The sequence below is a fragment of the Panicum hallii genome, chromosome 9, assembly GCF_002211085.1.
Source record: "Panicum hallii strain FIL2 chromosome 9, PHallii_v3.1, whole genome shotgun sequence".
NCBI lineage: Eukaryota > Viridiplantae > Streptophyta > Magnoliopsida > Poales > Poaceae > Panicum > Panicum hallii.
This window is the reverse complement of record NC_038050.1, coordinates 32288872-32302863: the sequence shown is the minus strand read 5'-3', so window position 1 is coordinate 32302863 and position 13992 is coordinate 32288872. Positions and strand designations below refer to the sequence as shown.

General features: G+C 41.5%; 1 protein-coding gene across 5 annotated transcripts; it reads right to left on the bottom strand.

Annotated features, from left to right (window-relative positions):
- Positions 1-43: 43 nt before the first annotated feature.
- Positions 44-7856, bottom strand: LOC112874904 (regulator of MON1-CCZ1 complex). 5 transcript variants are annotated; one of them, XM_025938486.1, is made up of 15 exons: positions 7528-7581; positions 6531-6632; positions 5988-6049; positions 5667-5895; positions 5321-5580; positions 4928-5081; positions 4417-4526; positions 4230-4317; positions 3844-4155; positions 3685-3759; positions 3324-3582; positions 2975-3215; positions 2526-2634; positions 516-695; positions 44-382 (listed from the first exon to the last, which is right to left on the bottom strand). In XM_025938486.1, exons 4-15 carry the CDS (start codon positions 5820-5822, stop codon positions 221-223), a joined length of 2106 nt encoding a protein of 701 aa, XP_025794271.1. In that variant the 5' UTR covers positions 5823-5895; positions 5988-6049; positions 6531-6632; positions 7528-7581; the 3' UTR covers positions 44-220. The 5 variants fall into 5 exon arrangements, with proteins under 5 accessions (XP_025794271.1, XP_025794267.1, XP_025794268.1 ...); XM_025938482.1 differs by having other exon boundaries at positions 2975-3582; positions 7528-7580; XM_025938483.1 differs by lacking the exon at positions 6531-6632 and having other exon boundaries at positions 2975-3582; positions 5667-5901; positions 7528-7856.
- Between the last annotated feature and the right edge of the window lie 6136 nt (positions 7857-13992).

Below are 13992 nucleotides of genomic sequence, written 5' to 3'. Positions count from 1 at the left end.
ACGGCCACAAGGATCTACAAAGATGGCTAGGCGATACACCAGATTATGCACAATTCATCATATAGCAACATTTTCAATCTATTTCTTTTATTTATTTCTGCAAGAGCTGCTAAAAATATCACCCGACAGAACGTCGTATCTCCCAAGCAATGTTAACTATTCTATAGAACGGACGTGCTAAAGTCATTTGGGCGCAAGAAGATTGTACAAACAAAGCCGCTCAAACCATTTCGGACAGAATGTGCCGGTATCTGCCGAAGTCCGACGTGGTCTTGAAACTAGGCGTGAACTCGCAGAAGAAGCTCAGCACTGTGGCCAGGTTCTGGGCGCTGTTGCTCGCCACGGCTTTCTCCAGGAACAGGGCGGGCTGCACGGTGATAACCTGGGCCAATCCTCGAGTCAGTGATCCGAGGCGACAAAAACGTTTAAGGAAGCAAATGCAAGGTGAATCGCTGGCGAGCAGGCGAGCGGGCGAGAGGTAAAAAGAACAAATTGGGGCGTCGTCACTCAAGTACCTTGTATTTTCTTGCGTAGCGTAGGGCCTCCAGGTAGTACCCGTCTTGCAGAAGTGCAGCGACGTAGTCGTGGTGCAGGCTCCGTTCCCTTAGCATGTCGAGGCCCAGCTTCCTAGTTGGAGGGTGCTGTTGACCCAGTTCCATGAGTTGCATTGCCAGCTCCTTGGATGGCTCCAGGATCTGCAGGGATGGATCGATAACCAAAATGAAGACAGCACATTTTCCCTAAGTGTCTAATGATAATCAACATCCGCATCACTTGTCCAACCAAAATGTGAATTCAATCTTGACTGTTAACCACCAACTTTTAGGGAATCACTAAAGGTAGAAAAAGCTCTATGAAATCAGCCCAATATTTTACAGAAATAGCCTAGCAATTCATGTTCACAAAATCTGGTGGCCATAATGAATCTGTCGAATGGTTGGTTGAATGGACTCAGGGTCTCAATAAGCAAGGAGATCTGGTTACACAGAATTCAGGTAAACATATACTTGTTATTAGACGAAATTCCAAATTTGTACTAAATCGAACAAAAGTTAATACCATATTTCTTTTGATGTGGACAGCCTATACTTGTTTCCAGTTTTGCAGGTATAGCATTCAAGGGGAAAATTAGCTCATTAGCATCGAAACAAAAAATAATTGCTAAATAAAACCACAACCATCCTGGACTGCAATTTTTACATTCCGAGATATTTGGCATCATCATCTTTTCCACCAAAGTAACAAAGCATTGCATACTAGGCAAGCGAAATGTATGAGAATGCCCAGTTGATCATCATTAGACAGTCCAAATGGTTTAGAAGACAAGATGACACTGCATGCAAGTTTGTGATTTATGCTAACACAACCTAATCTACATGAAAAGTTACCCATAATTATTGAAATATTAAGCGAACCACAAGACAAAAATTATGTGTTATGTTAGCGCTCAAACCATTAGGCAAATCACAATGCACAACCTAAGGGCTACATCATTAATTAATCACAAACACCCCAGCCATGCTAGTGGACTTAATAGCCACCTATACTCCAAAAAGGTCACCATACCAGTGTCTGCTACGGCCCGACACAGGTATTGGCAAGTACCAGGAAGATATGATTTAAAAATAACCGATTTAGTTCCCAATATGCTTTCAATACTGCCTGATACTTCCATCCCGATAAATTGGATTAGTAATATCTCATTTCAAAGCCCAACTCCAGCCCAACAACTTTAGCCCATCCAAAAAACACACTGGCACAGCAGCAGTCAGTCTCTCATATCGTTCTCTTCTCTCCTTGTCTCCTGGTTCCAGCACTGGCGCCTGGATCCGTAGTGCCAGTGTAAGCCAAGGGCCACCCTCTGCATTTTGTCTCCCCACGGCATCACGAAGCCATCAGGTTTCCGGATCTTGTGCTGTCGCGGGGAAGGTCTAGCCATCAAGGTACAGAAGCACATGATACATGGTGAGTTCCTTGCTTTCTCATTCCTCTAGATCCTCTCTTTCATGCATATCCGGTTTGTTGAAATTGCTAGAATCACAATTTCAGGATGTGGGAGTGGGAGGGAAAAATGACACTCGTCCATTGTGGAATCATGTAACTGTTCTGTGGAGAACTAGTGCTGGAATGGTTCGATTCAAATGCAAGTACTGTGCTAGAGAATTCAATGGAGGCTATAGGGTTAAAAGTTGAAACACATTTGATTCAAATATCTAAGTATGGGATCCATGCATGCTCAAAGATGACAACAGCTTCAAAATGAAGTTGCAGAGGTTGACAAAGATTAGGAGTCCACATTACTTCTTTGTATATGTATATGTTGCTTGTTTCTTTTATTTGAAAACATGCCAATGCCATTAAAATATATATTCGCATATACTCGCCGTAACGGCATAGGCATATCCTTGTTTTGGGGCAAATGACGTATTGCCGTATCGTATCGGTATCCATATCCCGTAAGGGTGAAACATAGCTCGATAGTAAACAATATAATCATCATTGAAAACAGAGAACAATAAACTGACCTTGTTTGATACAAACAATGCTATTTCAGCATAACGGTTGCTACGAGCTAGCAACGTTGCCATCATCACATAAAGGTTGGGAGGAGCCTTGAGCCCAGCCTTTGAGGTACTGCAAAAAGACAACAAAGTATTTGTTCTTATCTTGTGTTTCCTTGAGATAAGATAGACAGCAAGCACTACATAAAAACCCATGCATACACTATAACTGATGAAGTCAACTCAAGAAAATGAAAGATGAAAACGGATGATGTTAATTATTTCTTAGAAAAAGATCATCGGCATCACATTGGCTTGGTAAAATGGAGTGAATGGTTACATGGTCATATTGCATGGAAACACCATGCTAATCATGCGGCATTATATTGCAGATTTATTGTTCTCCTATATTATGAACAAGAATATTGAGATTCCTCAACAATTTATCAATACAAAATCAACAAAAGAAATACCTCCGCAGAAACTCCATGATGACAGCAGTAAGATATGCAGGGTCACCCATCATTTCATCTTCCACAAGTGCAAAGACAGACTGGAACATCTCAATTGGAGAAATTGCCACACTTCCAGCATGTTGTCCTTGCTGCATCGATGTGCCTGAAGACAACGGTCTGCTATCTTCACCCACAACTTGCTGTCTTTTGTTGATAGCATCAGATGTCTGGTAACCAGATGTTCCCTGACTTGTCACTCCTGATACATTCGTAATCTCATCAGAATCTGAAGATGTATTTAAAGTTGCCCTGTCTATTCCATGATCAACTCCTGAATTTGCCTCTGTAGACCTATTTGCAACCCCACCTGCTTGGTCTGGGTTCACAGAAGGACTAACTGTAGGTCCAGGACTAGTTCCCTGAGAAATCACATGGGAGCCTTCAGCAGGTTGACCACCCAACCGCTGGCTTTGCTCATGTATCTGCCTAACCCCAGGAAGACCGCCTCCCATTTTCATCAAGCGGGAGTAGGAATCAAGAACAACATCCATTGCCTTAGCAACTGTGGTTACCGGCCTCCTCTCCAGGATGATCATACGAACTATAGCAAGACATATCATCTTAACCTGAATCATAATAATCAACATAAATTAATAAGGTGGTGGTGATAGTTGTCCAAAATTGAACAACCAGATATGCTTATCAGCAAAGTAAGAAAATAGTATTACCATGCTTGGGTCAGACTTCCGTCTCTGAAGGAATTCCAAAATTGAAGGAGCATCAGAACTACTAGCAGCAATAGCCTGTAATAGCTATGCATGTTAGAGAAAAACTATTTACAACGAAAATGCTGTAATACAAAAAATAGATTATTATCAATTTCTTACCTCAAGGTCTAAATGAAGTCGCCATAAGAGCCCATTCTCAGCATCACAGATCAGGTCAGGAATGAGAAAGTTCCAACCATCTCCATAAATAGTTCCACCATATGCACTAGATTGACTATCTGCAGTTTGAGAAGCTTGCCTATTATTGCTGGGCAGCCCTCTCACTAGCAGTGGAAGTGGTGCAGAAACTGGGGCGTAAGAATCCAAGGCCACATCATAAAGTATGATTACTTTTGCATCTATTTGATGAACCATAATTATGTTGTCAACCGCACTAACTGCAATTCTGCTTGAGTAAGTAGGCAAAGTACACTGAAATTTAAAATTGTGAGTTAGGAGCCAGACATTCCTTGTAAAGAAAGAAAACAGGGAAAATTAGTTCAGACCTGCTGTACAACAGCATCACGGTAAAAACGATATAAATTCAATGACGTACTAACTCGGTCAAGCTGCAAGCAGTAAATCCTACCATAGCTGCCAAAGTTGAGAATAAGTTAGGAGCAAATGTTTTGCCAAAAGAAAGACAGCATAAACTGTGATGGCTAAAGTTTTGCCAAATTTGAGAAAGCATACACTGTTACAATGTGAACATCATCTGCAGCTAGAACAGGCTTGTTGTTTGCTTCAGTTTTAGACATCATCATCTCAAACTTTGGTATTTTGACAATCCCACCAGCAGAAAACTGACAGAAAGGAAGGTAAAGAAACTTAGCACACAGCTAACATCAAAAGAAAGTTTGGATGTTATATACATAAATAAAGGCTAACTCGAGAAATAATCATGCTGAAGCAATGTATTCAATCTGAATAAATATCAGCACTCAAAAGATGTTTTATTATCTATAGGATGTTGTATACTCTGTAAGTAATAAGATTTAAATATACTCACAAGAAAATACTTCCAGAAAGAACTAGCAAAATTCTCAACTAGGGATCTACATTCTAGGACAGCCACATCATCAGCCAGCATGTGACTCTAGCATGGCTCAGCACAGTAAAATGCAAAAGTATCCCAGTCAAAGACGCACTAAAAGAATCCTTTACTTGAGTTTGGAGGATGTTGTCTAAAAATGGGTGCAATTACCTGATAACCAGTAAACATCGTGCATTGCATTCCAGAAGCAAGAAGAATCAGCCTACTTTCATGTGTGTAAAGATACCAGCTCACATTGAATTTCTTTGATTCTACCAAGCGAAAAGCATGGGACTGAGGCTCGTAGGCAAGCAGATCTAGGCCACTGCAACAGAAATTTATTGCATAAATAACTTAAGAATATGTTTGTATCCTCAATATAGAACTAAAATACGAAAGAACTTGACATTACTTCTCTGAAGTTGACAAAAAATTAGAACACAAATAATGACAAAACTTATTGGCCTAACGAATAAACAGCTAATAGTTGCATGCTTCCGTAAAGGGGACTCATTGTAGACCATCTGTTCCTGAAGTTGTAGCTTTTTAACATGTTCTACGTACCTTGTTTTAACAAGTATGACATCACATGTGGGGCAATCTGTCCAGAAAAAGCCAAGAATAGTTTCGGAATCGGCTCTGCACTTTTTGCTACAGGTCACCCCTGTTTCTCTATTTCTGAACTCAATTTCATGTCTGGAACGCTGAATCCCGATGACTTTGTGATCCAGGGAATATCTAACTGACAAGACAGGCCCTTCATTAACTGGATCAGAATTTGGAGGTCCAGATGGAATAGATGGAGCTATTTTCCAGTACAGAATCTGCAGTATGGACAGTTTAACTTTAGTGATAACCAGATTTCTTGCCACAAAAAAAAAGAAAATCAGCTGATTAAATGTTCATATACCCTATCAGCTGTTGGAGCTATAAGAAACTTATTCGCATCATCATAGAACAGACCCCGGATGTCTGGTATATCACATCGCAGTGGAGGATGTTGGACATAAGCATGAGACAGCGCCCCAGGAGTGCCCAAACCACCTTGCATCTGATTGCCCAGCATTGTTTGTCTCCTCAAGTGACTATGATAGACTGCTTGTTCAACCAAGCAAATGAGGTTCCACTTTTCAAGATGACTGAAACTAGAAAGGGATGTTCCATCAACATGGTATAGTTTTTCTTACTACATGATATCAAATATTTTCCTTTGGTTTAAAAAGATTCTCACCTGAAATCCACAGCAATCACACCAAAAGAGATTTGTTCTTAACCTCAAGCTTTGTTCTTAACCTTTCAGAACAGAAGAGAGAGCACAGTTACAATTGATGACTTATACACAGGAAAATAACTCATGTTTCAAACATTAGGACATCATACAGATTACAAAGACTAACATAAAATAGACGTTTGATTTGAACAAGGACTCACTCAACCAATGGACCACGACACTGAAGGCAACAGATACCAATAATCCTACATGACCTAGATATCAGGAGATGCAGTCAGCACAAAGAGCATTTGACTAACATTAACATTTAATTGGACACATTTACTAATGAAGCCATAACTCCAAGCAAAGCCTCTTACAGTTGGACTGAACCTCAACAATGTGTACTCATGTATAGACCTTTGTTTCTAGAGGACCTAGAAAACAGGCGACGGAACTTATTTAGGATAAATGACCCCTTGCATATAGATTGGGCACTTAAGTACATGCCTGTAACTTTACGGTTCAATAGGACCATATATATTTGTTGGCAGAGAGAATTACCACGGTCTGCATGCATGCTCTGAGCGCTAGAAACTCCTTAGAACACATATTATGTTCAATCTCAGGGACCTTTGCAGCTATGCATCTCCCATAATCTTTTGCCTACATTTACGTAGCCAAAACAAGAACATCCAAAACATAAGTATAGAAAGACATGGTTTCAAAATTAGGCATTCTTTATTAAGTATACAACCAAGGCATTTGGTAATGTGCATGATGCAACTAACTAATTAAGACAGAGAAGTGTAGCATGCTTCAATAAACTTCAAAGCCTGTAAATAATTGCCATTTGTCTAGCAGGATGTTTTCCTATTTAGGATTTTAGGCACATGCTTCAAAGCCTGTAACTAAGACAGGGAGGTGCAACATGCTTTAATACTTAAAAGTCTTTAGATTGAGCTGATTCACATGTTAACACCGCACATTCTATAGCAAATGAGGCTGTATATTCCTAAATAAGATACTTGGCCGTTGGTCACAGCAGTACTAAGTTGCTGCAGGATGATTTTGGCTGCACAAACTCTCAAACTGTGATAGGATTGGCTGGATTCCAGTATCAGAACTGAAGTGCAATCAGATGCTCCGATGGCACGGGATAGGAATCACAAGGAAACTACTATCACGGTGAAGAGCAACTAGCAAACATCTACAAGCACTCCAAGCAGCAAATCAGCAATCTATAATGGTAATCGCAGTGAGACCAAACAAACTCCCCAAAGCCGTGCAACTCCACGGAATCTGCCACCACCAGAGTAATGGACCATATGAGCATCGAACTGCTAGCCACAATTCACCACAAGGTCTACCAATTCCCCATGTCTGTACCTGCTAATCAGCAACCCTTAAAAGCGGAACTAGATTGGTCGTACTAGAACTTGACGCGGCAGCCGAGTCGAGCACTCGAGCACCGAGCAGATCGAATCATGAGTCAAGAGTCATCACCACATAAGCATACACAGAAGGGAGGCTAGCGTGCGAGCGTGAGAGCGAGCGGCACCTGGGAAGCGCAGGATGCGAGGATGCGGGCGAGAGCGGGGGAGGATGCCGCCGGCTTCCGCTCCTTCATCCGAGCCCTAGCTGGGTACTCAGGCCACCACGCCCAACATAGACCTCACCGCAGAAGCGCCTCCCGGGAAGAGCAGCGAAATTCGAGGGGTCTTTCGCCGCTGGAGTTCGTGCCGAGCGGCGGCCTAGGGGTTGGATGCGATCGGGGGTTTGGTGGTGGTGGGGCGAGAGGTCGTGCCGGCCCGGCGTTCGCCGCTTACCTTGCCGTCCTGCCCGGTCTCCGGGGAGGGGATGGGCGAAGAAGCTTGAGCTAGGCTGGGCCGTTTGGGTGTGCGGTGGGCTTAGTTCCTAGTCGACGAAGCCGTTCAGGGCCCAACCTAGCGATTTGATACTGACATGTGACGACTCAAGCTTCTTCAAATTCAAAATAGTACTTCCTCCATTTCAAATTATAGATCATTATAGATACATAGTGTTTACTATGCACTTAGATATATAATAACCTCATTTTTAATCTATAATTTGGAACAGAGTGGATATTTCTTAATAATTTTCGCAAGAAAAGAAATTTCTCAATAGTTAGTAAACTCCTTTAAGTGATTTGGAGAAAACAACCTCATTCTGCATAACTTTATTACTGGAATCGTCACACGTCTTTTCTCTTGATTAATGGTTAAAATTTAATGTTGTATATGTACCGAAGTTAATATTATTATTTTGAGTGATCATCATAGTTCAGATTTTAAGAAGATTGTGGTGGGATTGGGACAATTAATACAAGAGATTATCCATATAATCAAACTTCACTTCAGAATGAATTTAAGTATTATTAGACTCTGTTTTCCTTGGTTGAGTTTTGTCCCACAAGTTTTCCTTGGTTGAGTTTGGTCCCACAAGATTTTATTGATGCGAGATACATGAGTCATGTACCCTTTTTCCTAGTGGGTTCTTGGAAGCAGCTCTGGGTCAGGCAAGAGCACAGCTTAAGAAGGTAGTGTCTAATAGTACCTTTTAACATGTATGGAATGTTACCTAAACATGTTATAGTCGAATGTTAGCTCTAGTCACAAATAAGTGACGGCACTATCTTGAAAATACAAATTTCATTAACACTTTTTGCTAAAAAAAATTCTACAACATATCAGAAGTATACTTTTATAAAAGAATGTATTTCGAGACGCATCTACTGGTATACAATCTTTAAATATTCAAACTCGATACAAGCATGGTAATGTCCAACCAGAGTATGAAATGGTTGACATAAGACAAGCCCAAAACGTCACTTCTTGTGGCTGAAGGGAGTATAGATGCTTTAGCTTCACGTTATGACCCTCTTATTATTTTGCGGAAAATAGTACTATTATAGACATTCACATAAGCACGTACTCACCCATATGAACACAATACACCTATACTGCAACAAACGTATACGGGAGACTCAGCCAACAAATTTGGAGGTTGACAAAGTTACTAGTTGCATCTGGCCATCAATAAATACCTTGCCAATCACTAAAAAAAAGCTAAAAGACTATTCTATATTATTGTGCTCTCTGTGTTATTCTCTAAATTCTGCTGTTTGATGTATAGTGTATGGCAACGTGATGTTACGGAGTATATGTGATTATTTAGTAATTTTTTATTCAGATCAATTTTTTTAGTATAATTGTGCAGATGGACATGGAAGGTGGTGAAATAAAAACATATAGGTTGCGATGTATTCTTAATATTATCATGCCACGTGATCCACGCCTTTGGTTATGAGGAGTGAGATTGTGGTAGGAGGTAGGTTTTGCTGGAATCTTCACGTAGTCGTCAATAGAAATTGCAAGCCGCGTTAGACTTGGGGTGACATGTCTTTACGTAGGGGTCGTTGTACTCAATTTTTTAGAACTTTGTATTAATTGAACAACCTTCTATGCCAGCAATCAAAAATAGGATTCACTAAAGTACTTCCTCTTATCACAACCTTCTATGATATTACCGAGTTTACTTTTAACTACTTCCTCTAATTAACTAGTACAACCGTACTTATAGTTCACTGTCCACGTGTTAAACAGTATAATTGCTTGTTTTCAGTGAGATCTTGTCTCCACTTACGAATTGTGGAAGAGGATGGCTCCACTGTACTATACTTGAGTGAAAAAGCACCTCCCCATGCTCGAATTTTCTTAAACTTTCGGGTCAAAAATCGACGGCTACGACACCATCCTCCATCACCTCCCACCACCCCACCTTATCTACTCCTGTTGCATGCATCAATGGTAAATCTCGCCGATGCCATCTCCACCACCAATGAGGCCCGTCGGCCTTCCACAGGCTAGCCAGTTGTCTACCAGCCATCCACGCCTGGCGGTGTCCACGGTGCCTCGTCATCACTTCGAACCGCCATTACCGCCCGCTACTACTATGCCGCCCCGGAGCTCCCTCCAGTATCGTTGAAGATATATAGGTACGTCTCCTTCCCAAAATCTAGAACCCTAACACCCTCCACAATGTGTATCTTAAATGATGTCTGAAGATAAAGAGAGGATTGAAGCACCGCTCTCTACGCTGTGGCCGGCGATACCAATGCCTGAAATTTTGAGAGCGATGCATCTACTTTGTGTCGATGCCTATGGAGTAAAGAAATGGGAAAAGCGGCAGTCGGGCCTCCGATTGGTTCTTCTGTCAGAGCAACTAGCATGCATATCACAGATGTAGGGCCTGTTTGGGACCGCTCCACTCCCAATTTTGCAACTCTGCTCCACCAACTCCACCATGGAGCAGCTTCACTGTAGAGTTTCCAGAGCAGCTCCAAGTGTTTGGCTAGCAGACCAACTCCAGCTCCAGAAAATTGAAATTTTGATGTGAAATGACTCTAGTACTCTTTACTTGATTACAATGTTGTGATTAAACCAAGTAGTATTACAATAGTCCGATGCACATAAATAATAATTAAAATTCAAATATCATTACAATAGTCCGACGCACATTAATAATAATTAAAATTCAAATACCATTACAATAGTTCGATGTTCATGAATAATAATTAAAATCCAAATACCATTACATAAATATTTCAAATGATAAATTCACTTCTATTACATGACTAGGTCCAATTCATACAAATAGTCGTCGCTAACTCATCACGAAAATTATCCATAGTAGGTGCATTAGGCATTGAAGTTGATCTATCGGATAGCGCCACATACTTGTTGTATCTTTCTGAAACTGTAGGCTCATAATCATCATCACGCTCCACACGGTCAAAATCCAAATCACCACTATTATGATCACGAATAAAATTATTAACCACCATAGTTCCTACAATTATCTTTTTTTCTTCCCTACAGGATAGATCGGTATTTTGTAAAGAATGTGCCACTTCATTTTCCATACTCCAAATGACCTCTCAATAGAATTACGTACACGTGCGTGAATGCGATTAAACTTTTCCTTAGGAGTATTTGGCTCCATACCTCTATGCCATTCCGGCAAATGATATCTCTCACCCTTGTATGGTGCCAAGTATCCAATGCGATTAGGATAACCCGCATCAACAACATAATATTTACGTAGAAACAATAATATAATTAGACAGATACTATAGTAACCATATTTATAGAAATGAAATTATGACACTTCATACCTTTGGGAGGGTGTGGGAAGAAGTTGTGTCCACATGCATTGCATCATACAAAACACTTGTATCATGCTTCGATCCCACTTGACCAACAGATACATAAGTGAATCTCAAGTCAAAGTCACAAATAGCAAGAACATTTGTTGTTGGAATCCCCGATTTTCCAATATATCTCACTTGCTCATTTGGATGGAGAGCTACTCTAATATGTGTGCCATCAAGAGCACCAATGCAATCCTTAAAGTGAGGGTATGCTCGTTTATCATCCCGGATTCTTTTATGAACCGTTCGAAAGTTGGCATCTTTTGGAACAATGAAATGTTTAGCCATAAGTATCAAGGCTTCAAGAACCTGATCAAACTTTCTATGAATTGTTTCACCCGAATGATTGAAACGGTTTTGAGTTTTTCTATTAGACTCATTTCCCGCACAAATGAATAGAAATATTGCAAGAGTCTCATATGTGTTCATATGCATGGATGGTTGGAGCCCATACCTTGAAACTAACAAATTATGAAGGTCCGTGAAAATTTCTGTGCTCATACGAAGTTCATTTTGACATTCACCCGGTGTCCTCAATATTTCTAGCAACCATCCCATACCAATGGTATTTGCAATCCTTGGAGGATTCTTGTCAAGGTATAATGAAAAGTATTGTTCCACAATCTTAACACCACCCAATACAATTTTCCAAAACTTCTGACTATCATCATCAGAACTGTCACTATCACTCTCACAAATCTGCAAGTAGACAACATGAATTCAAACTAAAATAAGAGACTCAACAATATAGGTACGTACTGAATTGATAGTTATTCAAAAAGAACATCAAACTAACATAAATAATGTCATGAAAACAAACAAGAAAAGAGTAAAAGCATCAATGTTCAAGGATACATCAAACACTTAGACACTCCAATACTTATCATTATACCACCTGGTAAGCCAATCGAACCTAATTTTGTTAGTTGGAAGGGTTAAAAACATTTCCCTTTGATCCTTTTTTACAAATAATTGTGTAGCAATGTCATGCTCATTGCTACCATAATCAGCCCCACACTCCAACACATGTTGCATCACTTCTTTAATTGAAACTTCAGCCTCCTTCCTTGATGTGAAAGACGCTGCTGACTCAGCTATTGTTGAAATCTTTTCTTGAATAATAAGAGCTGTACTGGACTTTGCCTTCTTCGGTATTTCTAAGACAACACGAGGTCTTTTCTTCGCATTTTCAGATGTAGGTGTGACCTCTTGGACATCCTCCTCCTCTTCCTCTTGATATGCCCAATCATGAATGATATCTTCATGATCTTCGTCGTTAGGCACATCATTAATCCCATCAACAGTGAAAGGCTCCACATTATTTTCTGGCACAACAGGGTTGCTGCTCATGGGATTCCAATGATCTGTTTCATCACTAGATATATCGCCAAACATCTCTCTTAGTTGTTCCTCACACTAAAGTGGTTTCTTCTTGAATTTTCCACACCCAGGAATATCCTGTACAACACCATTACTTTCGATTACAACATAGATATGTGAAGAATACAAAGATGCCTCTTAAAATCATAAGAACTAACCTTTTTGGTCTTTCTCCACCATTCATTGTCCATGACAATGATCCCTTTAGCACTATCCCAACCTGTTCCTGTTTGCAATCTCATCAACTTCTGCCAAATAGTCCAGTCTATCTTTAACTTATCCCACTTGTTCTTTATTTGTGTCTTCGTCAATTCAATACCGGTCATTTGAAAGAACCTATCCGAAACCTCAGTGTAACCTAAAGTGTTTAGGTGGGTATTTAGTCTATTACCCTTCCTAACTTGTTCAGCCAACAATTGACATATTATGGTGAGGTACGCATCTGTCCTGTCCATTGCATCTCCCTATCCATTATTCAAGCAATATTTTCAAGCAAACAGCACTCAAGAAACATGAACTAAGTAATATTCAGTGCAGACAAGCATATCTTCAAATATTCAGTGCAAATATACTACCTTTGGAGCTGGTGCACGTTGAGCGGACGAAACAGCGGCGCCACGGCCGCCCGCGCCGTGTCCGGCCGCGCCCAGACCGCCGGCGCCCAGGCCGCCCGCGCCCCGGCCTCCCGCGCCGCGCCCGCCTGCGCCGCCCGCCCCCCGTGCCTGCGCCGCGCCCGCCCGCGCCGCCGCCGCCCGCGCCACACCCGCCAGCGCCTGCGCGGGATAGCCCGACCCGCGGCACCTGTGCCCTGACCGCCGGCTCGAGCTCCCCCTCCAAATCCAGTGCATCCGGCGCCGATTCGACCCCAATAACAGCAGCTTGGGGTGAAGGCTCGACGGATTCACCCATTTGTTGCCTGTTGACGTCGGGGGAGAGCTCATCAGTGGCATCCATGGCCGGTGGGCTAGGGTTTCTCCCTGGTGGTGGTGGTGTCGTGCGTTTCTGTGGAGGAGGTGAACGAAGGGATAAGCTGGGGGTCGGGGTGGGTGGTGGGAAGAACAGAAGCGAACCGTTTTCTGTGTAACCGGTATACGTGGGTAATTACCCCTGAACTCCATGAGGACTTTGATTTCAATGATTTGTAGAGCACCTGTTTTGCTACTCCACCAAAACAGTGGAGTTTGCCCCAACTCCATGATTTTTTAAGGAGTAGAGTTGGTGGAGTTGGAGGTGTTTGGCGATACAGAGTTGGAGCAGAGTTGTAAAACTGGGAGTGGAGTAGTCCCAAACAGGCCCGTAGTTTCTTTATTTCATTTGTGGGATCCGCGAGTGGTGCTTGTACACTGCAAAGTATGATACTAATTTCCAACAAATCGACATGGACCCAAAAAAATTTCAAGCACTACTACCACA

Bases quoted from the DNA above. Each gene is read 5' to 3' on its own strand.
- LOC112874904 (XM_025938483.1), bottom strand. From the start codon at position 5,822: ATGCTGGGCAATCAGATGCAAGGTGGTTTGGGCACTCCTGGGGCGCTG. The intron at 4,318-4,416 runs GTATGCTTTCTC...CAACTTTGGCAG, and splicing joins GATGTTCACATTGTAACAGT to CTATGGTAGGATTTACTGCT. The intron at 3,583-3,684 runs GTAATACTATTT...ATTATGATTCAG, and splicing joins GGAAGTCTGACCCAAGCATG to GTTAAGATGATATGTCTTGC.